The sequence below is a fragment of the Megascapheus bottae genome, chromosome X (assembly GCF_031878675.1).
Source record: "Megascapheus bottae isolate mThoBot1 chromosome X, mThoBot2.hap1, whole genome shotgun sequence".
Classification (NCBI taxonomy): domain Eukaryota; kingdom Metazoa; phylum Chordata; class Mammalia; order Rodentia; family Geomyidae; genus Megascapheus; species Megascapheus bottae.
The window spans coordinates 26,441,642-26,467,065 of NC_143547.1; the positions used below are offsets into that span (position 1 = coordinate 26,441,642).

At 38.0% G+C, this 25,424-nt stretch overlaps 1 protein-coding gene across 1 annotated transcript; it reads right to left on the minus strand.

Moving 5' to 3' along the window:
- Positions 1-2,433: 2,433 nt before the first annotated feature.
- Positions 2,434-25,141, minus strand: Fundc1 (FUN14 domain containing 1). Its single transcript, XM_090325860.1, has 5 exons — positions 24,938-25,141; positions 23,919-24,075; positions 18,319-18,394; positions 6,486-6,614; positions 2,434-4,112 (listed from the first exon to the last, which is right to left on the minus strand). Exons 1-5 carry the CDS (start codon positions 24,963-24,965, stop codon positions 4,035-4,037), a joined length of 468 nt encoding a protein of 155 aa, XP_090181986.1. The 5' UTR covers positions 24,966-25,141; the 3' UTR covers positions 2,434-4,034.
- Between the last annotated feature and the right edge of the window lie 283 nt (positions 25,142-25,424).

Sequence of the window (25,424 nt, forward strand, 5' to 3'; positions counted from 1 at the left end):
TACCACTTGAGCCACAGCACCACTTCTGATTTTCTGAAAATTAATTGGAGATGAATCCCAGGGACTTGTGCCCAGGCTGGCTTTAAACCTCAAATCTCAGCCTCTTGAGTAGTTAGGATTACAGGTGTGAACCACTGGCACTGGGTGGACAGACTTGAGTAGCCAGAATTATAGGTGTGAGCCACGAGCACCCAAGTTAAAATCTGATTCTTTTTAAGCACCCACATGATGCCATAAGTAGAAAATTCCACACCTGAACTCCTGTGATGAGTCACAGTTAAAATGCAGGAATATGAGCCAAGTGTCTATAACTCATGCCTATAAACCTAGCTACTTGGGAAGCTAAGGTAGGGAGAACCACAGTTTGAAACCAGCCTGGGCAGAATTCACAAGATATCTTCTCAATAGAAAGCTGGCTATAGTAGGAAGTGTCTGTTATGTTGGCTAAGATAGGAAGCGTAATGTAGGTAGATTGTACACATATATGCTTCTAGGCAGTGAGACCCTGTTTTGAAAATAACCAGGCAAGAGGTGTGGCTAAGAAATAATCTTGCCTGTCTAGCAAGTGGGAGGCCCTGAGTTCAAACACTATTACTGTTTTAAAAAAAAAGCTCAGGCACTGGTGATTCGTGCCTGTAATCGTAGCTACTCAGGAGACTAAGATCTAAGGATTGTAGTAGAAAGACAGATTGGGAAGGAAAATCCATGAGACACTTATCTCCAATTGACCACCAGAAGACTGGAAGTGGGGCTGTGGCTCAAAGTGGTAGAGCTCTAGTTTTGTGTACAGAACTCAGGGACAGAACCCCAGCCCTGAGTTCTAGCTCCATAACAGAAAATAAATAAAAGTACACAATAGTTTTTGCAGTGTCTCTAAGATTAAAAAAAACCCCTAACCCCCTTAGTTGTGAACCACAAACTTTTCATATATAAAATTATTAAAAATGGGATAGCCAGGCACTGGTGGCTCATACCTGTAATCCTAGCTACTCAGGAGGTTGAGATCTAAGAAAGTCAGTGTGACTCTTATCTCCATTAAATTTCTCATAAAAAGTTAGAAGTAAAGCCGTGGCTCAAGAGCTATAGTGCTAGCCTTGAGGAAAAGAATTTCAACAATAGTGTCCAGGCCCTGAGATCAAGCCCCAGGACCAGCACAAACATGTATGAGAGAGAGAGAGGGAGAGAGAGAGAGACATATATATATATATATATATATATATATATATAATTACCTTCAGACTATGTGTATAAAGTGTATATAAAATATAAATGCATTTTGTTTCAATAAAATTCATTGTTCAAGCTGGGCACGGTGGCTCTCACCTGTAATCCTAGCTACATCAGGAGGCTGAGAACTGAGGATCACGGTTCAAAGCCAGCCCAGGCACTAAAGTCCATGAGACTCTTATCAAGCCCAGTACTGCCAAAAAAAAATATTCCAAAATCTAATATCTGAAATACTTCTGGCCCTAAGTATTTCAGCTAGGGAAACTTAGCCTGTACCAGATATATGCTTTATAAACTAGTCAACAATGAACACATATGACTACCTCAAGTGGTGTCTAACTTCGAAGGAAAAAGATAATAGATGTGAGATAGAATAAAGGGCATGTAAAGGGATGGGAGAAGATGTTGACTAGTGGTAGTCTTTTATATTTTCATACATGTATTTTCAATTATCATAAGATACTTAGAAATGCACAGGTAAAAACAATGTTCTACATTTTCTATTTTCATCCATATAACTGGACTATCAAGGTAGTTCATCTCTACTACTGATCTGTGCCACTACATCTAATGTCAGGTTCTCTTATAGTATTGTATATAGGAATAGTTTGATATCACTTTAGTTGAAAGTCTGAAGGTATTTTAAATCCCTCACCTCACTCCTAGTGTACCATTAAAAAAAAGACAGACATTATAAGCCAGGTGATACTGGCTCATGCCTGTAATCCTGGCTATTCGGGAGACTGAAATCTGAGATGACAGTTTGAAGCCAGTTCAGACAAGAAATTCCATAAGACTCTTATCTCCAATAAACTACCCCCACACACACACATATAAGCCAGAAGTGGAACTCTGTCTCAGGTGGTAGAACACTAGCCTTGGATCTCAGAGACAGAACCAAGGCCCTACATTCAAGGCTGGCCCCAGGATTCTCATGTGCGCATGGACATGCATGCATGCACACACCCCCCACACACACACCCTAGACAGTATAAATATTCTTAAAGTGAAAATGGATCCTAGATCTCCCTAAGGTGGTTTTCCTAGCCATATTGGATCGCTTAGGTGAGGTGCACCGAATCTGAGTGAGGTTCCACCTAACATGCCCTGACCATACTTGTGAATATTTCTTCCTCTTAATTCCATAGCCATACAAAGCTTGGTTAGACAGAAATAGAGAAAATCTCAAAGAATAAGCAAACGCACTTCATATTAAGAAAGTCTAAGTTTTATTTAGCGTCATATTGAGGCACTAATGAGAATAAAGCAAGAAATTAAAGATGGATTCCACATTCAAGTTTAAAGAGTCTCATGACAATGCAAGTATACAGCCTGTACCAATATTGAAAGTATGAAGCATACTATGTTTACTACATAGAGAATACATTATGGGAACAACCTATCAAAAAGAGATGGATAGTCTCAAGATCTATAGTCTTTCAAATCCAAAAATTTCAATCTATGTGGTTTTGCTGTTTGTACCAATTCCCACCTAGAAGTTTACAGACAAAACAATACAGAAAGTTATTTTTGGGGGGGGGAGGCAAAGAAGGCTCCAAGGGAGTGTGATGTTGGTCCTGAAAAACCAGTAAACTGGTCTAATGTTCAACCAACATAAAGCTACCAAAGCCTGAAGTCCTTAATCCTTACATTTCAGACTTGATCAAGAGACAATTTGCCTTAAGCTACATGACTACACAGAAAATACTAATTCTTGTATTTTTTTTGTGGGTCATGGAGCTTGAACTTGGTCTGGATGCTGTCCTTGAGCTCAGGCCCTACCCCTGGGCCTGAACATTGTCCCTGAGCTCTTCAGCTCAAGGCTACTGGAGCCAAGCCCCACTTCCCATTTTCTTTTCTAGAGGTTAACTGGAGATAAGAGTCTCAGGTCCTTTTGTGTCCAGGCTGACGTTGAACCTTGATCCTCAGATCTCAGCCTCCTGAGGAGCTGGTATGAACCACCACACCCAGCAAAAATAGTAATTCTTTAGATAACAAATTGACAATATACTACTAAGTATTTTAACGCCAAAGGAGACTTGAAGTTAATAAAATAAATCAATGACTCAAGTATATGTATTCACAAAATAATTAGCTCTGCCAAGGCAATTAGGACAAATAGACCAAAAAAGAAAAAAGAAAAGGTAACATACAAAAAGACATTTTTAAAAAAAGGAAAAAGAGTTTTAGACATGTACTACTTCTTCAGAAAAGTTGTCTTTGACATATACAATTATTATATGAGCAAAGTAAGAAATACAGGGAAAAAAACCTAAAGATGGGTATTATAGTACATTAGAATCTAGTTATCATCTTTACTAATTCTATTCCTAAAACCTTCCAGAAAAGGTTCTTCCATTTGTTTATTTTACAAAACGAAAGCTGTAAGGACAAATTTTAATTATTGATAGTATAGAGTAAAACACAATGAAGAACAATATAAAAAGAGGATCATATTCATTGGGCAATAAAAGCAACAGATTTCCTTTCACTATATTTATCATCTATATCCAATAGTAATATTTTATAGCCAATTCTAAACAAATGCAAATTAAATGAAATACCTGATTAAAAGCCATGTTTTGCTCAAGAATACTACGGTTCACATACCACATAGGTTGTTTTACAGCAGATACTAGTTTGCCAAGCTTTAGATGGCAAAAAGCTAACTCATGAATTTGGTATTGTCCAGCTAATTGTTTTTCTTCACTCTCGAGACTCTGGTGGCAAGTTCTATTGAGATATCACCCTGTGGCCACCATTTTTCTTCTGACAGTTGAATCCACTAAGGTAGAACATTCGTCTCCTTAAGATGCAAGGCCTAGCAAAAAGCCTCCCACAAATCCACTGGATATCACAATGTTCTGCTTGATAAATTCTGTTGCCTAAAACAAAGCAAATTTCAACAAAAATACTCTTAATTATGCTACAATGTGGATGAACCTTAACATACTACTTTAGGAGATGTTAGAGATTTTTTTAAAAAGAACAAATGAGTATTACTACTTATATATCATCAAATGCAGAGTCAGAAAGTGGAATAGAGGTTACTAAGGCCAAAAAATAAAGGGCATTTGTGGGAATTCATATTTAATGAGAACCAAGTTTGTTTGAAATAACAAAAATTAAGGCGAAGGGTGGTAACTCAGTTGGTAGAGAATTTGCCTAGTGAGTACAAGGCCCTTATTTCAAACCCTAGTACCACCAAAAATAATAATAATAATAATTCTACAAATTGATAGCATTAACAATTGTACAGAAAACGCATGTGCTTGATGTTCTTGAATATTAAACTTAAGCATGATTAAAATATAGCAAATTTTGTTACATATACTTTATCATGATAAAGACACAAATTTCAAAAATACTCTTAATTATTGAAGCTGAAGGGAAACATTAGCAGCTATTTACTTTAACAATCATCTAAAAGTTTCTGTCCTTAACTGAAGGACCCCAGAGCCTACAGCCAGGTCCTATAAACTTGTTAGCTACTAAGACAATGGGCAACTGTGTAGCAAAAGTCTTCCAAGCAAAAAGAAAACTGTATGTAGAGCAGATATGAAATGTCCACTCATCAAGCTATTAATATATGTCAGTTAATAAGTTGCCACAGCAGCCAAAAAGATATTTAACAGTTCACTATGCCAGTAAAAAAGTCTACAATTAAAAAAATCACTAATAAAATTATTAATCAAATAAAATCACAAGCTATTAGAAAAAAGTCAAGAGGGGTGAGGTTGATGGGATATAATGTATGCATGTATGGAAAAATCACAATGAAACTCTGTTTATATAGTTAATATATACTAAGAAAGTCTTTTAAAAAAGAAAAGACAAAAAGAGTAGGGTAACCGTAGCTCATGCATGTAATAGCTACTTAGGAGGCTGAGATCTAAGGATCAAAGTTCAAAGGCAGCCTGGGCAGTTAAATCTAAAATTCTTACCTTCAATTAAGCACACACACACACACACACACACACACACACACACACACACACACACACACACACACACAGAGCTGGAAGTAGAGCTGTGGTTCAAGTGTAGAGCATTAGGCTTGAGCACAAAAACTCAGGGACAGTGCCCAAACCTAAGGTTCAGGCCCCAGAGCTGGCACAAAACAAAAACAAAACAGAAAAGGAAAGGAAAAGTCAGACTATGAGAGGTTCTGCCTAGCAAACAGTCACAAAAAAGGAAGGAAGGAAGGAAGGAAGGAAGAAAGGAAGGAAGGAAGGAAGGAAGGAAGGAAGGAAGGAAGGAAGGAAGGAAGGAAGGAAGGAAGGGAAGGGAAGGGGCATCAAATAAGACAACTGTTTAATTAAAGGAAACTCTAGGGAAGGGTGGGGAACCTTTTTCTACCACGGGCCATTTGGATAATTATGCTATCATTTCATAGGCCACATAAAATTATCAATACAAGTCAAGCACTGATGGCTCATGGCTGCAATCATCTGAAGATCACAGTTCTAAAGCAGCCTTGGCAGACAAATGTGAGGTAACCAACAGAAAGCTGGAAGTAGCAGTGTAGCTCAAGTATTAGAAGGCCAAATGAGAATGTAAGGCCCTGAGTTCAAGCTCCAGTAGCAGCACAAAAAACAAGTAAAACTATCAACACAGTCAGGCAGCCTTAAGCAGATGAGAAGAAAAAAAATGCAGCAGAACATGAATAATTTAGCAAATATGTGAAGAGTACTTGGGTATTTACTTTGTCTTTCAACTTTTCAACTGATTTGAAATTTTTTAAGTAGAAGGTTGAAGGGAGGATTACAAAAACAAAACAAAAAGCAACAAAGCAAAGCCAAGAGTGTATTGAATTCTAAAAAGAACACAAGGAAAAAAGAGGCAAAATACACATAAAATATGTATTAAATGTATATATGAAATATATTCGTAGAACTAATATCTTAACATGTTAATGAAACAAAAAATGTATTTTCAAACCATTTGCCTCAAGACAAAAAATAACAGTTTTCTTTATACATATATACATACACATTTAGAAAAGGAGAGGAAAGCTTTTAGGAGAAGAATGCTGTCAGCTTTTACACACACATCCAAGTAGATGGGAGAGCCAGGGGAAGCCCATGTCCCAACATGAAAACATGACTGATTTAAATGGTGGCTTGATCACAATTTCTACCTAGTATTCTAGATAAATGACTATAAACACCATTTTTAAAGAAGGCAATCCTGTCACATTTTCTACTGAGATCCATTAACAACAACAAGAATAAAGCTGAAATGGAAGACTGTCTTACTTCTTCAATTATATTGTTGATTTCAGGTGCTGCTTTATTTGCTCGTTTCTTAATCTGTCTTTTTGCTTTATTTACATCTTTTTCAACTCTCTTCCAGTCGATCTGCACATAGCCACTGTGGCTGGCAATCTGCAAAAATGTGATGAAAATTACTATTATCCAAGAATTACATGAATACTTGGATCATGAGAAATTCACAAAGCTTATAAACAAGAAGCTGCTATATAGTCACTAGTTTATTCATTCTGCAAGCACTAAGTGCAAATTGCGTTAATCACAGACAGCTTCAAGGCAGGGAGACTAGACATTAAACCTAAAAAAAATTATATGATGAACACTGTGAAAAGTATAGTACATGAATACAGAAGATTAAAAACATTTTATCTGTACACAATTTTATCACATCTTTTGGAATGGGTAACTAGGTAGAAAGATAGGAAGATTATCCAATTATATAGCTAATAAAGAGTACCTTTTAATTTAATGGATGTTTAAACACTAGGAATCAGAAAGCCAATCAGTTAAGTCAATAAAGAAATCTGAAGTTGACTTATAGAAGCCCTTCAAGAACTCTGATTCTACTTAAACTAGGAATAGTTTCTGGTAATTTCTTTTTTCTTTCTTTCTTTCTTTTTTCTTTGGTTAGTCATGGGGCTTGGACTCTGGGCCTGGAGCTGTCCCTGAGTTTTTCAGCCCAAGGCTACCCCTTGAGCCTCAGTACCACTTCCGCTTTTCTAGTGGTTAAATGGAGATGAGTCTCACGGTCTTCAGTGCCCGGGCTGGATTTGAAATGCAATCCTCAGATCTCAGCCTCCTGAGTAGTTAGAATTACAGGTGTGAGCCACTGTGCCCAGCTTCATCTGGTAATTTCTTTTTTTATATATTTTCTATTGTAATTAATAAAAGGGTTACATGATATTTGCCAGATAGAAGGTGCATTAATTCACATACATTGATACCCTTTCACAATCTTGGTCCCCATTAACCTCCCCCCGCCCCCCTCTTGGTTTTCCCCCCTTCCCTATCCAATTTCAAATAACCAAATACAAATATATCCAATATATCAGATAACAAAGTGAGATACTGTAACAATATGAGATAACTTTCTTTTCAATAAAGAATATAAAAGAAATACGCTCCAAATAAGTTTCATGCTACAAATACTTGTAGTAAACCTGTGGCTCAATGCCTATTATAAGAAAAACCTTCATCACAGTGCTGAGACATTGCAAAATCTGAAGAGAAACAACAGCACAAATGTAAACCAGTATAATAAGTCACTGCCTCCAAATAATAAACTCAAAATGTAATCACAACAGTAGTAAACACTAAGCCAAATATACCATTATAAAATTGTTTATATCAAACTTATGGTTTCTTCATAAGCTTTTAATTTATAACTTTTGCCTTTAACTACACATAGAATATTTCAAATAATAAAAATATCTAATTTCATATAAATAGCTTGACTGGAAGTCTTGGGTTCCATTTTCTCTGTGATGGACTCCACAAGAGAATTTGTTCATTTGCGTATCTTCCTTTACTTACTTACTACCACTTCAAACTCTAACCTCAGCAAAAGAGAGGTGATTAAATCAAATGGCAAGTGAAAGCTTTTTCTGGCAGTACTTAACACAGCAATTTGGATCACAAGCATGCAGGTGATAATGAACCTTAAGGGAAAGAGCCTTTTCAAAATTAAAATTAAAAAGATTTCATACTTGTACTAAGTAATCAAATTAGCAATCTTCTTTGAAGTTTTGTAGAATTTAATATTTTTGTTTGTTACACGTACTGGGGTTTGAACTCAGGACCCTGAGTCTTGGCAGGTATGTACCACTTGAGCCACACTTTTGGCCACCCTTTCTGTACTTGATAATTCTTCAGGTAAAGATTGGCTTTGCTCTGGAAAGTAATCCTCCTACTTTATGCTTCCCCATGTCTCTGGGGATGACATGAACACACCACTGCACCCAGCCATTGTGCTTCTCACATAGCTGAGATAACAGGTATGCACCATAGTCCATAGCCATTTAGTAAGGTAGAGTCTTGTCATCTTTTTATCCAGGCTGGCCTTGAACTTAAATCCTCTGGTCTCTGCCTCCTAAGTAGCTAGGATTAAAGGCTTGAGTTGCCCTGCCCAGCTAAAATTTAACTTTTGCTGAATCTTAATTTATCTTTTTATTCAATTTATAGTTTGTGAAAAGTACAAAGATTTTTATGCATGTATATGGTTGCTTCAAACAAGCCAAAAAATATTACCTATGCCACCACCCATCAGCAATCAAAATTCAATTATCATTTTTAAGGTTTCACATTGTTAGTTACAATGTTTTTTCAAAGTTAATGTTTTGCCATGAGTTATACTGGGGATGATAACTCCCAAAAGAGCTTATCTATCCCATCCCATAATCTCTAGCAAATGAATAAAAGAAACCATTTAATCAGGCAGATTAAATAAACTCTCACAAACATTCTATATACAATAAAAATATTTATAGATAGTCATCTGGTACTGAAAGTTAACAAGTATCAGGTTGTTTGAGGTAAAGATTTTGCAGAGTCTAAATAACCCATTCTTTGGGGGTAAACTGTTGAACAGTTAGTTGCAGGAAAGCTGAAAAACCTATGAGATGCTAAGGACATGAATGCATCTCTGGGCTCTGCTTCCCTGAATAGTTCAACACCTGAAGCAGTTACAATCTCTTCCCTCTGTTCTCTCTGCAGCACATAACCCCTTCCAGCTTAGCCCTGACCACATGGTTAAAATTTGTTTACCCATTCTCACGTCTCCCGGAAGACTGTGAATCTGTGCATCCCTATAGTCTCAAATAATGTCAGGCAAACAATGAGATACACTGAAAGAATGATGATAAAGACAGTGCATAAATACTAAATTCCAAGAGCTGCATTAAACCAACCTGGCTAGAATGACATTAACAAAATGACTGGCCTAGATGGTCCTATCATGTATAATGGTGAGTGAGATAATGATCTCCCTCCCCCCCTCTCCCTCCCTCCTCTTTCTCCCTCTCTCTCTCCCTTCCTCCGTCCCTCACTTCTTTCTCCCTCCCTCCTTCCCCCCCTCATGTTGACATAACCTACTACCATTGTCACTCTTCTGGAGAGTCACTGTCATCTTCCCTTGAAGACAAATACCAGTATAAACTGACCAAGTATAAGTAATCTGTTTCCAGTGGGATTTTGGTCCATCTAATCTTGCTGACAACTACCTCCTAAGAATAGACCATATAAGATTTAATAAAGTCTTGTTCATTCCCAGAACTCGTGAAACAATGGAAACCAGCAGACTAGAAAGGAGGTGAGGCAGTGATGAGTACTTTCTGAAAAATATTTGACTTTCCTAGAGTCACATTAAAAATAAGGGGCCCAGGAGTGTAGCCCTGTGGCAGAATAACTGTCTAGCATGCTGGAGGCCTTGGCTCCTATTGAAAGTGCCATAAAAAATTATAAAGACTATGTGTTAAAATAAGGCTAGAGCTGGTGACTTATGCAAGTAATCCTAGCTACTCAAGAACCTCACATTTGAGAATCATGGTTTGAAGTCAGCCCAAGACTGTGAGACTCATCTCAAATTAACTACCAAAAAGCCAGAAGTAGAGCTGTGGTTTAAGTGGCAGAGCATTAGCCTTGAGCAAAAAGATTAGGGACAATGCTCAGGCCCTGAGTTCAAGTCCCAAGATGGACATGAACACAGGGAGATAGGGAGACAGGGAGACACGGAGACACATGCACACAGACACACACACGCACACACACACACACACACACACACACACACACACACACACACACAGTGTGTGACTCAAGTATTAGAGTTCCAGCCTTGGGCAAAAAAAAAAAAAGAAATAATTTTAAGGTCCTGAGTTCATGCCCCAGTACTCTCTTCCTACCCTCACTCCCAAACTGTATAAACCTTGTAACAATGTGCTTTATCAAAATGTTCGAAAAATGCTTGAAGGTTTTAGGCACATACATGTGTGTGAGCACACACACATATGCATGTGTGCACACATGTGCATGTACACACACATGCAATTAAAAGTTATCAAAGCTGAAATAATTTGAGAAATAAAATAATAAAATATTACATCAAAACCCAGAGTATAAAATGAAAGTCCATAGGTTCATACTAATATGAATAAAATTAACAAACTGAGAAAAGACAAAGCTTCAGGAAGATTTTTTAAACATTTTTATTTTTTTTTCTGAAGTCTTTTTATTTTTCCCATGCACACCTTGAACTCCTGGGACCAAATGAGCCTCCCTGCCTTAGTCTATCTCTCTGAGACTACAAATATTTGCTGTCCCTGTACCCATTTATAAATAATTTATATAGATACTCTGCCTTCAAGGAGGTATACTATTCATTCCTACTCCTTGAGTATGGGTTGTAGTAGCATTAGTTTCCTTCCAAGAATGCAGTATAGAGAGGTCATTTTTTTGGTCGGTGGTGAGGCTTGAACTCTGGGCCTGGGCGTGGTCCCTCAGCTCTTCAGCTCAAGGCTAATGCCCAATGCCACAGCGCCATTTCCAATAGCTAAACATTTTTTTTTTGCAAGACGTGGGGCTTGAACTCAGGGCGTGAGTACTGTCCTTGGACTTTCTCAAGGCTAGAGCTCTACCACTTGAGCACAACTTCAGGCTTTTTTCTATATATGTGGTACCAAGGAATCGAACCCGGGTCTTCGTGCATGCTAGGCAAGCACTCTACTACTAGGCCACACTCCCAGCCCCCAGCCCCTGTAATTTTTTTTAATAACAGGGAAAACCCCAGCTGATCCTTTCATGTTGGGTTAAAAGGACTGTAATACAAAAATATTTTCAATGGGTGGGAGCGTGGCCTAGTGGTAGCATATGCTAGTGGCCTAGAATGCACAAAGCCCTGGGTTCAATTCCTTGGTACCACATACATGGAAAAAGCTGGAAGTGGTGCTGTGGCTCAAGTGGTAGAGCTCTAGCCTTGAGAAAGCTCAAGGACACTGCTTAAGCTCCAGGACTGGCAAAAAAAGAGAGAATAGGGAAGGGGGAAAACAACATGAGCAGCGAGGGGGGAGGGGGAGGGAAATGGGGACCAAGACATGAGAAAGGGTGTCAATGTTTGTGAAGTAATGCACCTTCTATCTGGTGAATATAATGTAACCCTTCTATTAATTACAATAAAAATATATGAAAAAAGAAAGCAAATTAAAAAAATAGAAAAAGAAAAAAGAAACATTTTCTTAAAGTACCGGACAATCAAAGGGCTTCAGTATGAACACTCTACCTTGTCTCACAGAAATGTGAAAAGATGTAAATAGTGGCTAATTACTACAGTGTTGTTTGCAAAACTGAAAAATTAAATTGCTAGCTAAACATTCTGTATAGATGCTAAGAATTCATGCAGGGCAGACCATTTGGATCAACACTCCAGATGTGCAATCTACAAAGGTAATCACTTCAAACCAGCATCTGATAATTTAAGGACAACTTTTCAGTCTCAGGCACTATTTAAGAATCTATCTTCAATTCAAATTAGAGGAGACACTCAACCACACTATTTCTCCTCAATTTCCTTAGTATAAGGTCATGCAATTAAAATGGTTTCCAAGAATGCTAGTGCTCTACTTATTATATGATGCATTTATAAAGGCCTGATTGTAGGGACTATCTGCTATCTATAGCACCGCTTAACATGATGGGTTGGAAAAGAGTAAGTTGCATGTAATAAATACAATCTACTGCTGCAATCTCAAAAAAGAAAGAGAGGAGGAGGAACAGCAGCAACAATAGCAGCTGTTTATGGAAATTAAAAATCTAAGTGCAGGGGCTAAGAGAGGATGAGGGATATATGTAGTTCAGTGCTAGAGCACTGCCCAGCATGTATAAGGCCTGAATTTAACCCCAGACCACAAAAAAAAAAAACCTAAAACTGACTAAAGAAAGAAAGGAACTGAAAGATTCATCAAGAAAGTAAATATGGCTGGGCGCCAGTGGCTCACACCTGCAATCCTAGCTACCAGGAGGCTGAGATCTGAAGATCATGGTTCAAACCTAGCCCCAGCATAGACTGGAAAAAAAAAACCAGAAGTGGTGCTGTGGCTCAAGTGGTAGAGCAATAGCCTTGAGCTGAATAGCTTGGGGACAGCATTCAAATCCCACTACTGACAAAAAACAAAAGAAAGAAAAGAAAGAAGAAGAAAGAAAAGAAAGTGAATATGCTGGGCACTGGTGCTCAAACCTGTCCTCCTAGCTACTCAGGAGGCTAAGATCTGAGGATCATAATTCAAAGCCAAAGCAGGCAAACAAGGCCGTGAAACTCTTTTTTTTTTTTTGCCAGTACTGGTACTTGAACTCAGGGCCTGAGCACTGTCCTTGGGCTTTCTCAAGGCTAGAGCTCTACCACTTGAACCACAGCACCACTTGAGTAGCCTTCTTTAATGAATCACCCCCCAAAAAAGCCAAATGTGAGGCTACTCAAGTGGTGGTGCACTAGCCTTGAGCAAAAATACAAATACAAAAACCAGGAATAGCACCCAGGCACACAGGCCTTGAGTTCAACCCTCAGGACCAACACCAAAAAAAAGTCAAAAAATCATATAAAAAAGTATCCCTGGGGCCGGGAGTTTGGCCTAGTGGTAGACGGCTTGCCTAGCATGCACGAAGACCCAGGTTCGATCATCAGTACCACATACATAGAAAAAAAAAAAACAGAAGTGGTCCTGAGTCGAAGCCCAGGACTGGCAAAAAAAAAGTTTCCCAATGGTACAAAATCATTAAGTTTACTGCACAATTGTTCAATAACTAGGCATACCACAAGGCACATGAGTATGAAAAATTGAAAAATCAGGACAATGGAGACAAGGAAACAAGGAAATCCTAAAAGCTTTACTAGGAGCAGAATTGGGGGCAGGGAGAAGTGCACACACCACAAGGTTCAGGATCTTAGCATTACTTTACTGTAGACTTTTAACAAAATCATCAAAAGTCAGTCAGAATAAAATAGACCAATATCTAAACCCAGCTAAACTACTACTCAGATGTCAGAGGAAAACAAAGAAACTTACATATATGCAATGTCTCAAATAGTACCTCAAAAAGTACAGTTCCTGTGTTCATTTCCTTCCAAAGTTATTGGAAGACAGATCCCACCAAAACAAGGGAATACATCAAAAAGACATACGATAATGGAAACAATCCAAGACAAAAGCAAAGGGCATAGGCAAAATGATATTGAAGTGAAACCCCAGGGTAAGAGCTATACACTTGCCCAGACAACAAGCAGGGCAAAGGAGTTTGTCAAAAATAATAAACTGGCAGACTATATGATACAGATGACCAAAAAAGAGACTTAGTCAACTACTATTCTAAAGAAATATTTCCCCCATCCTCCCTCCCACTCTAGGCACACAAAAAGAAAATCACAGTGCTAGGTGTCAGCAGCTCACATCTATAATTCTAAAATGCTTAGGAGGTTGAAAAAAGGTGGATCATGGTTCAAGAACAGCTGGAGCAGAAAAGTTTCTGAAACTCCTTCTCAACCAACAGACCAATATCAGGGCACTAAGGTACACATCTGTTACCGCAGCATTGTGGAGGCTGAGAATAGGAGGACTGTAGTTCTAGTCCACGCTAAACAGAAGTCTATGAGGCAGAAGATGATGGGCATGATGGTATACACCTGGGTAGAAAGCAAGATCCTATCTCAAACATATTCAGTGCAAAAATCTCAAGGAAGTGTGGGTCATCAGTAGAATACCTGCCTGAAAAGCAAAAGGCCATGAGTTCAAATCCCAGTACTTCTTTTTCTTTATTGTCGGGGTAATGTATAGAGGGGTTACAGTTACATTCACCAGGTAGTAGGTACATTACTTCTCACACATTGATACCCCTTCTCAGGTTTTAGTTCCCATTTCCCTCCCCCACAGCCTCCCAATCATCTTGTTCCCCCCCTTCCCTTTCCTATTTCAAATAAACAAATAAACATATATACTATATACCAGGTAACAAAGTCAGATACAGTAACAATATGAGATTAACCAAAAGGCAAAAAAAGAGAAGAGAAATAACATAGTACATTAAGAACAACAATCACACAAGATAAACCTCTTGTTTCCATATCCTAGAGATCCTTTCATTTAGTCTCGTCCTATATGACCTTATGTTATACATAGGTTTTGAGCTACTGTAATCCTCTGCCAGGACAGTCCTAGATGTGTACTAATTATTACAAATGAGGGAAACCATGGAGCCTAACCTCCTCCTTTTGGTCTGGCTTACTTCACTTAATATGTAAATCCCAGTACCTCTAAATGAATGAAGGAATGAATGAAATAATTTCAAAATTTCTAATAAAATAAAATTTCTAATAAAACCTAATAAAAGACATATTTTAAGAGGCTCAGTGAAGTCTAGGTAATGATCTTACACCATTAATACCCATAATGAAGCAGGGTGGGGTAGAGGGAGGAGGCAGAATACATTCAGGTGTTTAAGATGGGGGTGTGTCCAGAGAACAAAACAGTTCAACAAATTATACTAAAATCCCCATATTCCATAATAAGCCAACATTAACTAAACTGAAAGATCAAGAAATACCCCATTAACTTGTTTAGGATAAAAAAGAATCTGCTGAGAGTTCAAACTGGTTGCTTTGAAAGAAAAATGAAGGTGCAGAGGGAGTCAGAGGATTATTCTAATCTATAACAAGTTGTGTACAAATAATATTTGACCCTTTGAAACATGTGCATGTATAACTTCAGAAGCACTCAAAAGATTTATGTTGTCTATTTTTGTGTGTGTGCCAATCCTGGGGGGTGGAACTCTGTGTCTGAGCATTGTTCCTGAGCATTTTTGTTCAAAGCTGGAGTTTGAGCCACATTACCATTTATAGCTGTTTTGCTAATTGAAGAGTCTCATGGACTTTTCTGTCTGAGTTGGCTTTGAGCCTCAATCCTCATATTTCAGCCTCCTGAGTAAATAGGATTTTAAGAGTGAGCCACCAACACCTGGCTATCTACTTTTTTTTCTTAAGTCAAATGAAGCAGTAGGAATGAAGAAGGATGAAAAATCTGTAGCTGGTTATAATCAATTATTTGTAAATGCTACTACCCTCCCACCAGCCACACTATTTTAAGATGGTTGTATGATTAATATCTGTTGGAAAACATTTATTATTAGAAATGCTTGTTATTAGAGAAAAGCTTTATGTTCTAAGTAAAGTAACATTTATATTTACATCTAAAATAAAAATTATAAAAATATGAATGTGGGCCTAAGGTATTAGGCAATTAGCCTAAAAGCCATTTACTCCTTTATTTCCTCTTTCAGATGCCTCCTACTGAGTTTTCAAGCAAATAATGTTTGGGCAGGAAAAGTGGTTTGGTGTTGACAAGGCCTGTGTTATTTGCTTTGTAAACTTCCACAAATACATGGATGAATGTGGAAAAGTAGGGAGTGGCAATGTAAAATGTTGTTTTGAATGGTGTACAGTGAACAGATTGAAATGAATTTCTGAACAACTAACATGCAGAGATTAATACACATAATAATATGTAATTGTCTCTATTCTATGAACATTTCAGGTAGTTCTATTTCAATCCAGTACCTTCTTGCCCAGAACAGAAATTACAACTGAGTTTTCACAATAATGACAGAATTAAGTATGTTCTTGATTCTATACAAACCTAAGTCAAGATCAGCTTAAGTAAAATTCTCTTGTGTGTAAATTTGCATATGACTAAAGTTAGATTATTAATCATATTCTTTCTCTACCTTCTACCATAGGAAATAAGTAATTAGTCCTAATACTGTCACTAATAGAAAAAAATACAGCATTTAAACAGCTGTTTAGTAGATAATTCAAAATGAGTGTTTAACACATAAATCCTATCCCTTTGTACTTAAGGCAACTATACTGGTTATTACAGTATAGGATCAATGGCTTAGGTACTAAAGCCAGATTTTGGTTGCTATGAACATCAATCACTTTTTTTAAATCTAGTATAACTGACAGTTCTCTGCATTTTAAAATAGTTGCTAACATTTATTCCCTGAGACTTTCAATTTGGAGACTTACTATATTTGCTCTCCAGGGAATGATATTTTGAAGAAAATATATGCCAAACAAACATGAATGCTAGATAATATCTTGATAAACATCTGCTAATAGCAAAGCATTTTCAGACCTTAAAGGAAGATGAACAGAACTAAAATTTTAATCTACCTGCCTCAGAAATAGGATTATAGCTTTTTAAAACTAAAAATTCTACTTTCTATATTATTATGCTAGGCAAGCATCCTTCCACTTGAGCCATACTCCAGTTCTTCTATATTATTGTGGTTCTTTAGTTCTACTGGACTGGTTTGGTTTTGTTCTTTTTTGTTTTTTTTTTTTTTGAGACACAGTCAAGATTGCTTAGCAGGCTAGCCTTGAACTTTTGATCCTTTTGCCTTATCCTCTCAAGTGCTGGGATTATAGGTGTGCCTCGCCATGCATGCTTTGATGTTTTCTTTGTGTTCAAATACATGTTAGAGTTTGCTAATAGTGGCTTTCTCTGGGATAAAAACTGCATAATTAGGAATAAGCAAAAAATAGACCTTTTGAATTTTGTGCACACAAGTCTTAAATGTAGGTTTAAAAAAGAATGAATAGGCTATATACTCTAAATATTATTATATTTGCATGCATATATTAGTTGTACAGGGAGATTTCATTATATTTTCATATATGCATCCAATGTACCATATACCCTACCCCTTGTATTACTCTCCTTTATTCTCCTCCCTCATTCTTAAAACAATATCAACTGTATTCACCGTTCTATTTTCATACATGAATATAAAGTGTTTGATTAGTTGATACATTTTACTTTACTTAAATAGCTTTCTCTTCATGGAAGCTTGAATATTTTGCTAACTTCAGAAATTAATAATTCTAAAACTTTATTCTTTTAGTTGTTCATTTTTTTGTCTTCATTCACCTCTGTTAACCCTCTCTCCTCTTGCTGGCAACCATCCTACAACAGCAAAAGTTTCATTTTCTTGTCATTCACTTTTTTTTTTTTGCCAGTCCTGGGGCTTGAGTTCAGGGCCTGAGCTCTGTCCTTGGACTTTCTCAAGGCTAGAGCTCTACCACTTGAGCCTCAGCACCACTTCTGGCTTTTTTTCTATGTATGTGGTAACGAGGAATCGAACCCAGGTCTTCATGCATGCTAGGCAAGCACTTTAACCACTAGGCCAAACTCCTGGCCCCTTGTCATTCACTTTTTTCACTTCCGTGTCTTTGTTATACAAAAGGGTTTCACCATAGTATTTCACATAAGAATATCTTATTATTGGGCCGGGAGTTTGGCCTAGTGGTTAAAGTGCTTGCCTAGCATGCATGAAGACCCAGGTTCGATTCCTGGGTACCACATACATAGAAAAAAGCCAGAAGTGGTGCTGCGGCTCAAGTGGTAGAGCTCTAGCCTTGAGAAAATCCAAGGACAGTGCTCAGGCCCTGAGCTCAAGCCCAGGACTGGCAAAAAAAAAAGAATATCTTATTATTAATCAGATGAATCACCTCCATTGCTCTTTACCCATACCCTTTACCCTCATATAGGAAAAGTATCAAGAAAGTATAAATTTTTAAATTTGTTTTATTTTTAACATTTGGGAACAAAGTATGCTTAGAGAATGAAGTTTTTACTTCATTGTGACAAATATCAGCTTTCAAAACCTATTGTAGTTTACCCATAAACTGATGCCTAAAAGAAGTCAAAATGACTAACCCGGACATCCTCAGTCCCCAAGGGCGAGCTATATAAGCAAAGGAAATAAAGTTCTAGCATACCTGAAGGAGAAGAAAGCCACCACCTACTGCAGTTGCTGCAAGTTTCCCAACCTTCTGGAACAAAAATCCTGCACACCTTCAATGAAAAAATAATAAAGATGAGAACAGTAATGATGTACTAAGTCCTCTACTCTTCTACTTTTCCTTGCTTCCTAATAAAATCTTAATGTCTTCCCATTTCTTTTGATTATGTCCCTTGCCTGCTTAGCAATATTTAGTATTTCCCTCTACTCATACAGGCAAATCAAAAATGAACAACTAAGAGAGTAAAGTTCTAGAATTATTAATTTCTAAAGCTATCAAAATATTCAAGCTTCTAAGAAAAGAAAGCTGTTTAAATAAAGTTAAAATGTATCCGCTCAATGAAACACTAATCATACAAATACCAAAGAAGCTTTCTTTATATAGAAAAGCTTACAGCTCATACTGCTTAATACAGTGTTCCTATGCTTACCATATACCACCTACTTCTTGAGTAAGAAATTAGAGTATTCATATGCATATTTTCACTTACATATTAACAATAAATTTAAATAGATGCAAAAATATAGGAGAACAAGCTAAAGAAGAATAGGAGTAATATAAATTACCCAAATACTCATTTAAGTGTGTTTTCAATTTTTTCTTTATGTAAACAGTTGGAAACAACAAAAAGAAATCATGGTATAAATCATGGTATACTCACTCCAGTTAGAATGGCCAGGATCAGGAAAACTAATAACAACAGATGCTGGAGGGGATGTGGCCAGGAGGGATCACTACTACACTGTTGGTGGGAGTGCAAACTCGGTCAACCACTATGGAAAGCAGTATGGCAGTGCCTCAAAAGGCTAAACATAGAGCTTCCCTATGACCCAGCAATTCCACTACTTGGCATTTACCCAACCATCCAGAAACTAGGGCATACTAAATCCACTAGCACATCAATGTTCACTGCAGCATTATTTTCCATAGCAAAGATATGGAACCAATCTAGATGTCCCTCAGTTGATAAGTGGATCAACAAGATGTGGTATTTGTACACAATGGAATTCTATGCTGCTATCAGAAAAAATGACATCACCCCCATTTGTTAGGAAATGGAAAGACTTAGAAAAAATCATATTAAGCGAAGTAAACCAGACTCAAAGGAACTTAGGCTCAATGGTTTCCCTCATTCATCATAACCAGTAGAAACCTTGGGCTCCAATAGCAAAGATTTGCAATAGAGCAAAAACTTGATATATAAGGCCATATAGTATGAAGCTAATTGAATGGACCTCTAGGATATTGAAACAAAAGCCATATAATGAATGACTGCTGTCCTTAAGGTGCTATGTTATCTCTCATCTCTTTTGCTGTTCCTTTGTTATCTCATATTGTCACAATATCTCACTTTGTTATCTGATATATTGGATACATTTGTATTTGGTTACTTGAAATTGGACAGGGAAGGGGGGAAAACCAAGAGGGGGATGGGGGGAAGGGTAATGGGGACCAAGACATGTGGAAGGGTATCAATGTATGTGAATTAATGTACCTTCTATCTGGCAAATATCATGTAACCCTTTTATTAAATACAATAAAAACATATTAAAAAATAAATAAATCATGGTATAAGCTAAAAAAGGCACAACCTAAAATTTCTGAGGTTTTACTGCAAAATAAGAGATGGAGTGAAAAGGAGAATTTATAGGGGAAAAAAAAACTGGCCACTAAAACTGAACAAGTACTCAGGTTAATTATATTCCCTTTTCTCTATTTCTGTAAGCTGAAAGTTCCCATAATAAATGATTTGTTTTGTTTTGCTTAATACCATCAAAATGTTCTATAAATCTGGAAGATAGCCACTTTACTCAAATCTCAGTGTCCAATTTACTGAACAGAATTCACCCTACCTTTCTCATAACCTCCTTATCTATGTTTATATGTAGCCTGTTTTGTCTCATCTACAGATATTACAGAATTAGTATTTCATCTGTAGTCTTACATTGTTAGTGTCTCTTCCAAATTCATGTCCTTCCAGGGACCTCAAAAATGTAACTTTATTGGAAACAGGGTCACTGTAGATCTAATTAGTTGCGATGAGGTCATACTGGAAGAGGGTAGGCCCTTAATCCACTGTGAGTCACCTCTCATAGACACATAAACACACAGAAGGAAAAGGACCATGTGATGAGAACAAAGAGAGAGATTAGAGTGACCATAAGTGAAAGAATGCCAAGGACAGCAGGCAACTACCAGAGCTAGGATATAAACATGAGATTTTTTTCCCACTAGATGTCCAAGAAGGAACCAGTTCTTCTGACAGCTTGATTTCAGACTTCTACCCTCCAGAAATGTGGAAGAACAAGTTTCTGTTGTTTTAACCTACATAATTTGTGGTGCTTTGTTACTACATCGCTAAGAAACTAACATATCTTCCTGCAAGGAAATTTCCTTCTTTCTTTTCTTTCCCAGTACTGGAGTTTGCACTAAGGGCTTCTGCTTGTGAGACATGCACTCTACCAGTTAAGCCACATTTTCAAACCCGTTTTGCTTTCATTATTTTCCAGGCCAGGTCTCTCATGTTTTGTTCACTATGGCCTGGATTGCTGTCCTCGTACTTAAACTTCCTGGGTCATTAGAGTGACAGGTGCATGTTGCCATGCCCAGCTTTTTCAATGAGATGGGGTGTAGCTAGCTTTTTGCTTAGATTGGCTTCAAACTGATCTCCATCTCCCAAGCTAGTTAGGGTTACAGGCATGAGTCACCATGCCCTAACAAAAACTAAGATTTCAAATTATATGATGGGCTTATCCTATACACAAAACTACATATTCCAAGTGGCCAAAAGTAAATGTCATCTTTCCAGCCAAAATCTGCTAAGATTCCAGTGTATAAGTGATAGTACCATTGCCCAGGCTGGCCACTCACATCCATTAATCACAGCCTCTTCCTGCATTATCCTGAGTATACCTGAATGCAGGGTTCCATGACTTCACTCGAAAATATTACTTCTTTCCTCTATTCTTATGGGCATCACTACCTTATAAGCGTGTTGACTTCCATTCCTTTCTCTAGACCACTATCCAGGCACAAGAACTAGTCCTAATAGTCATCATGGCTTTTAACAACCACCCATCTTGACATTATTTTAATTAAAAAAAAATCTTGTTAGGTCAGGCATGGTGGCTCCTGCCTATAATCCTACCTACTCAGGAGCTGAGATCTGAGGATCACAGTTCAAAGTCAGCCCAAGCACTAAAGAACATCAGACTCTTATTTCCAATTAACCGCTAGAAAACTTGAAGTGGCACTGTTGCTCAAGGGGTAAGGTGGTAGCCTTGAGCTGAAGAGCTCAGGGACAGCACCCAAGCACAGAGTTCAAGCTCCATGACCCACAAAAAAATTGTTAGCAGACATTGGTGGCTCACACCTATAGTCCTAGCTCCTCGGGAAACAGAGATCTGAGGATCACAGAAGCTAGCCTGGACAGCAATGTCCATGTGACTCTCATCTCCAATTAACCACCAAAAAGCTGGAAGTGAAAGTGGCACTATGGCTCAAGTGCTAGAGCTAGCTTTGGGCAAAAAGCTCAGGGCCAGTACCTGGGCCCTGAGTTTAAGCTTGAGGATTGGCACAAAAAAAAAATATATATATATATAAAATCTTCAAGTAATATATATATAATCTTCAAGTAGCATATATATATACATAATCTTCAAGTAATTGTACAGAGGGGATTTAGTTAGACATATCAGTTTATAAGTATAATGCATTTTGATCAATGCTGATTGTCACCTCTTTTATAATTCTTTCCCATCTCTCCTAACCTCACCATTCCCTCAATTTTCCTAGTCCCATTTTCACATATATGCCTTAAATATGACTGCATTCATCCACCTTTTCTCCATTTTTTAAATCTCTTATGACCAAACACCTATAGCTAACCTATTGCTAAATACAATCTCCTGGGTCCTCTCATTCATGTCTTGACTTGTTAACTACATTAATAACAATTCCATTCATACATATCACACACGATATTAGTTTTATACCTTAAGATTCCAAAAATATACTACACTGAATCTATATTACAGAACAAGTCATTTCAAGAAATCATAGCTTCTGAGCTGATATCTGTATATAACCCAAATGTATACATTACTATCAAGAACACATCTGTTTCAGGGACTAAACAAGCTTATGCATTCATTGTTGGCTTCAGTAACTAAGCTGAACCTACTAATTTCACTGCTGCTGTCTCTGCTTTCCAAGCAAACTCAATTATGAGGTTCTTACCAGATTTAATCTACAAGGAGAAAGTATTCAATGATCTGACAATTTTATTTCTCAATTATTTGTCAATACCTTTTACTATTGAGCTTTTGGCCCTATTTAACCATGGCACCAAATTATGAGCTCATTTAAGCAGAGGGCCATACTCTGAATTACAGGGAAAATGACACAATCAGCCTATGATGAAGTGTCTGATTGAATAGGCCCTCACCAGAAATCTCTCTTCTGCTCTCAGGCTTATTTTTCATAGAGAAGTGTTAATTAATACACATCATGAATAAACACTGCATCTCTGTGCCACAATATCCTCACAATGGGTGTTTCTATCATGAAGTGGCCTTTACAAAAATGGCATAATGGAATGTACCATCATTCCAAAGTGCAAGGAAATCAAAATTTTTAACCTAAATATACTAAGTGGAAATATTCACACTAGATGAATTGAACTTAAAATGTAGAGAAAAAATGACTATTCACAAGTTAAATATCTTAACTTCAAAAAATTTCTAGGCATTACACATTTTCAAAATAGTCATATTTGTTTCTGCCCCATATTACCTCACTAATCTTTTATTCCAAAAATCATAGGAACTGAGCCTCAGTAGTAACTATGGAATAATGTGATTTGAGTTGCTATCTAGCTTGATTAATGTTTATTAACTATTCCTTAATGTATTCCGTAATACTACTGCACAGTAAGCAGTCTATTATTACCAACACAAAACCAATGTTCTCAATTCTTCAAAGCTTTATCATAATCTAAACCAGCCCACAAACAAAACAGAATCAATTGTATTGTCATCAACATACTTTTTTTTTCCTTTTACAGTTACCAGGGTTTGAACTTAGGGTGTGTCACTTGCTATGTAAGTGTTCTACTAACTCGTGCCATACCTGTAGCCTATCATTTACTAAAATTTACCCTACTATCTCTACAGGGAACACAATTTCAGAGGCTACTTTTGCTGTGGGAGTTTCTAATAGGTTTTCTCAGTTGTTAGCACAAATGGTAAGTAAACACTGATGCACAATATTCTCATATTTCTTCCTATCTTCTATCGCTCAATCAGGTTTACTGCATTTGCTGGACCTGAGAAAAGGAAGAATTCAATAGAATGAAGAGTGACTGTGGTGGACATGGGAGAGGATAATCAGAATTCAACGGGGAATCTCTCTGATGACACCAACTTACATCATAGTGAAAAGCTTCAAATTAGACTCTCCTATAATTAACAGTATAGACCACTGAACATGCACAGTGATCATAGCCCATTTACAAAAGGTCATCAACCTTCTAACCAAACAGATGAAAAACACATGGGAAAAAGTACTGTTCTCACCAGCCAGTCACACCACCCGTTACAATCTGGGTAGCTACTGAGTATTTTTCTACCACAGGTCCCGAACTGTGGCCAAACACTCGATTCCACCAGTGGTGTCTTCTTGCATACTCAGTTAAATCCAACACTTCGTATGAGTCGTCATCGCTCTCATAGTCTTCAAAATACAAAATGGAAGAAAATTGAGTCAATCTTCAGTCAGAAATATAGCATATGTGTGTGTGTATGTATATATATATATATATATACATATATGGTCTACATATGAAAATGGCCAAATGGGAATTGATAAGTGTGCTTAACTCAATTCCTGAGACCAGAGGCTGAGAGTAAAGGACCTAGCAATAGTACTCCCATTTCCTCTCCAAGGGCCCAAGGAAGGCCTTGAGGAAATGGGAACCTAGCCAGTTGAGTTACACCGCTATCTATGAGGGGTCACCCTTGATCACCAGGATCAAGGCCTGGAGATCCTTTTCTGGGGGGGGGGGTTCTCCTGAGGAGGGCAAGAACCAACACACTGGGGGAAAATCACTTTATAGTGGGACTTAAAAAAAAAAAAGAAGAAGGGGGCAGGGAGTTTGGCCTAGTGGTAGAGTGCTTGCCTAGCATGCACAAAGACCCAGGTTCAATTCCTTGGTACCACATACTTAGAAAAAGCCGGACGTGGTGCTGAGGCTCAAGTGGTAGAGCTCTAGCCTTGAGAAAGTCCAAGGACAGTGCTCAGGCCCTGAGCTCAAGCCCAGGACTGGGAAAAAAAAAAAAGAAGAAGAAAAAGAAAAAGGGAAAGGTCATTTGAAAATGGAGATGAAGAGTCAGGGGCGGGGTAGGGCAAGGCTGTGTTGGGGCAGGGGCACCGCTTTCAGCTTGAGCTCCTTGGAGCGTAGGTAAACTACTCCAGAAGGAGTGCTCAAAGGAGATGCCTCAAAACAGAGCCCCAGGAACGCTGGAGCAAGGGGAGGAAGCAAGGTCGAGAGCTGTGAGCCGCGTCTCAGATTCGACTTTGGGCCCTGGCCGCTCACCTTGGGGAGGGGGGTTCCGGGACGCCATGATACCGCCGGCGGGCAGTTCGGGGTGGTCCCCGCCCGCCCTCCTCAACTCCGCACTTTAAGGGCCGCTCTAGGCCGAGAAGTCTATGGTAGCCTTTTCTTTGCTCCTCCTCCTTCTCCTCCTCTTCCACCCCCTCCTCCTACTCCTCCAGCAAGGATATCGCCGCCCACTTCGTTCTGCGCAAGATTTTCCACGCAGCTCAAGATTTCCCGCACAGGCGCATTGCTTGGGATTGGGGCGGAAGAGTTGAATCCCTGCCTGCGTTGACTTATGGGAGTTGTAGTCCAATACCCTTCTGACTTGTGAACAAAGTGTGTTCCCTGCCCCCTTAGAATTTCCATAACCATAATTTTATTACTTTCTTAAAAAGCCTTAGTGCTGCAGGAACGGATGAAGGGGAGGCACATGCTGCTTAACAAAAGAAGCACTTTGGTATTAATAGATTCCTTTTTGATGGAA

What these genes read in the sequence shown, in the direction of transcription:
- Fundc1 (XM_090325860.1), bottom strand. Translation starts at nt 24,965, where the DNA reads ATGGCGTCCCGGAACCCCCCTCCCCAAG. An exon ending in CCGGAACCCCCCTCCCCAAG is followed by an intron (nt 24,076 to 24,937) that starts GTGAGCGGCCAG and finishes TGTATTTTGAAG; the next exon opens with ACTATGAGAGCGATGACGAC. An exon ending in ACGGGTGGTGTGACTGGCTG is followed by an intron (nt 18,395 to 23,918) that starts GTGAGAACAGTA and finishes TTTTCATTGAAG; the next exon opens with GTGTGCAGGATTTTTGTTCC.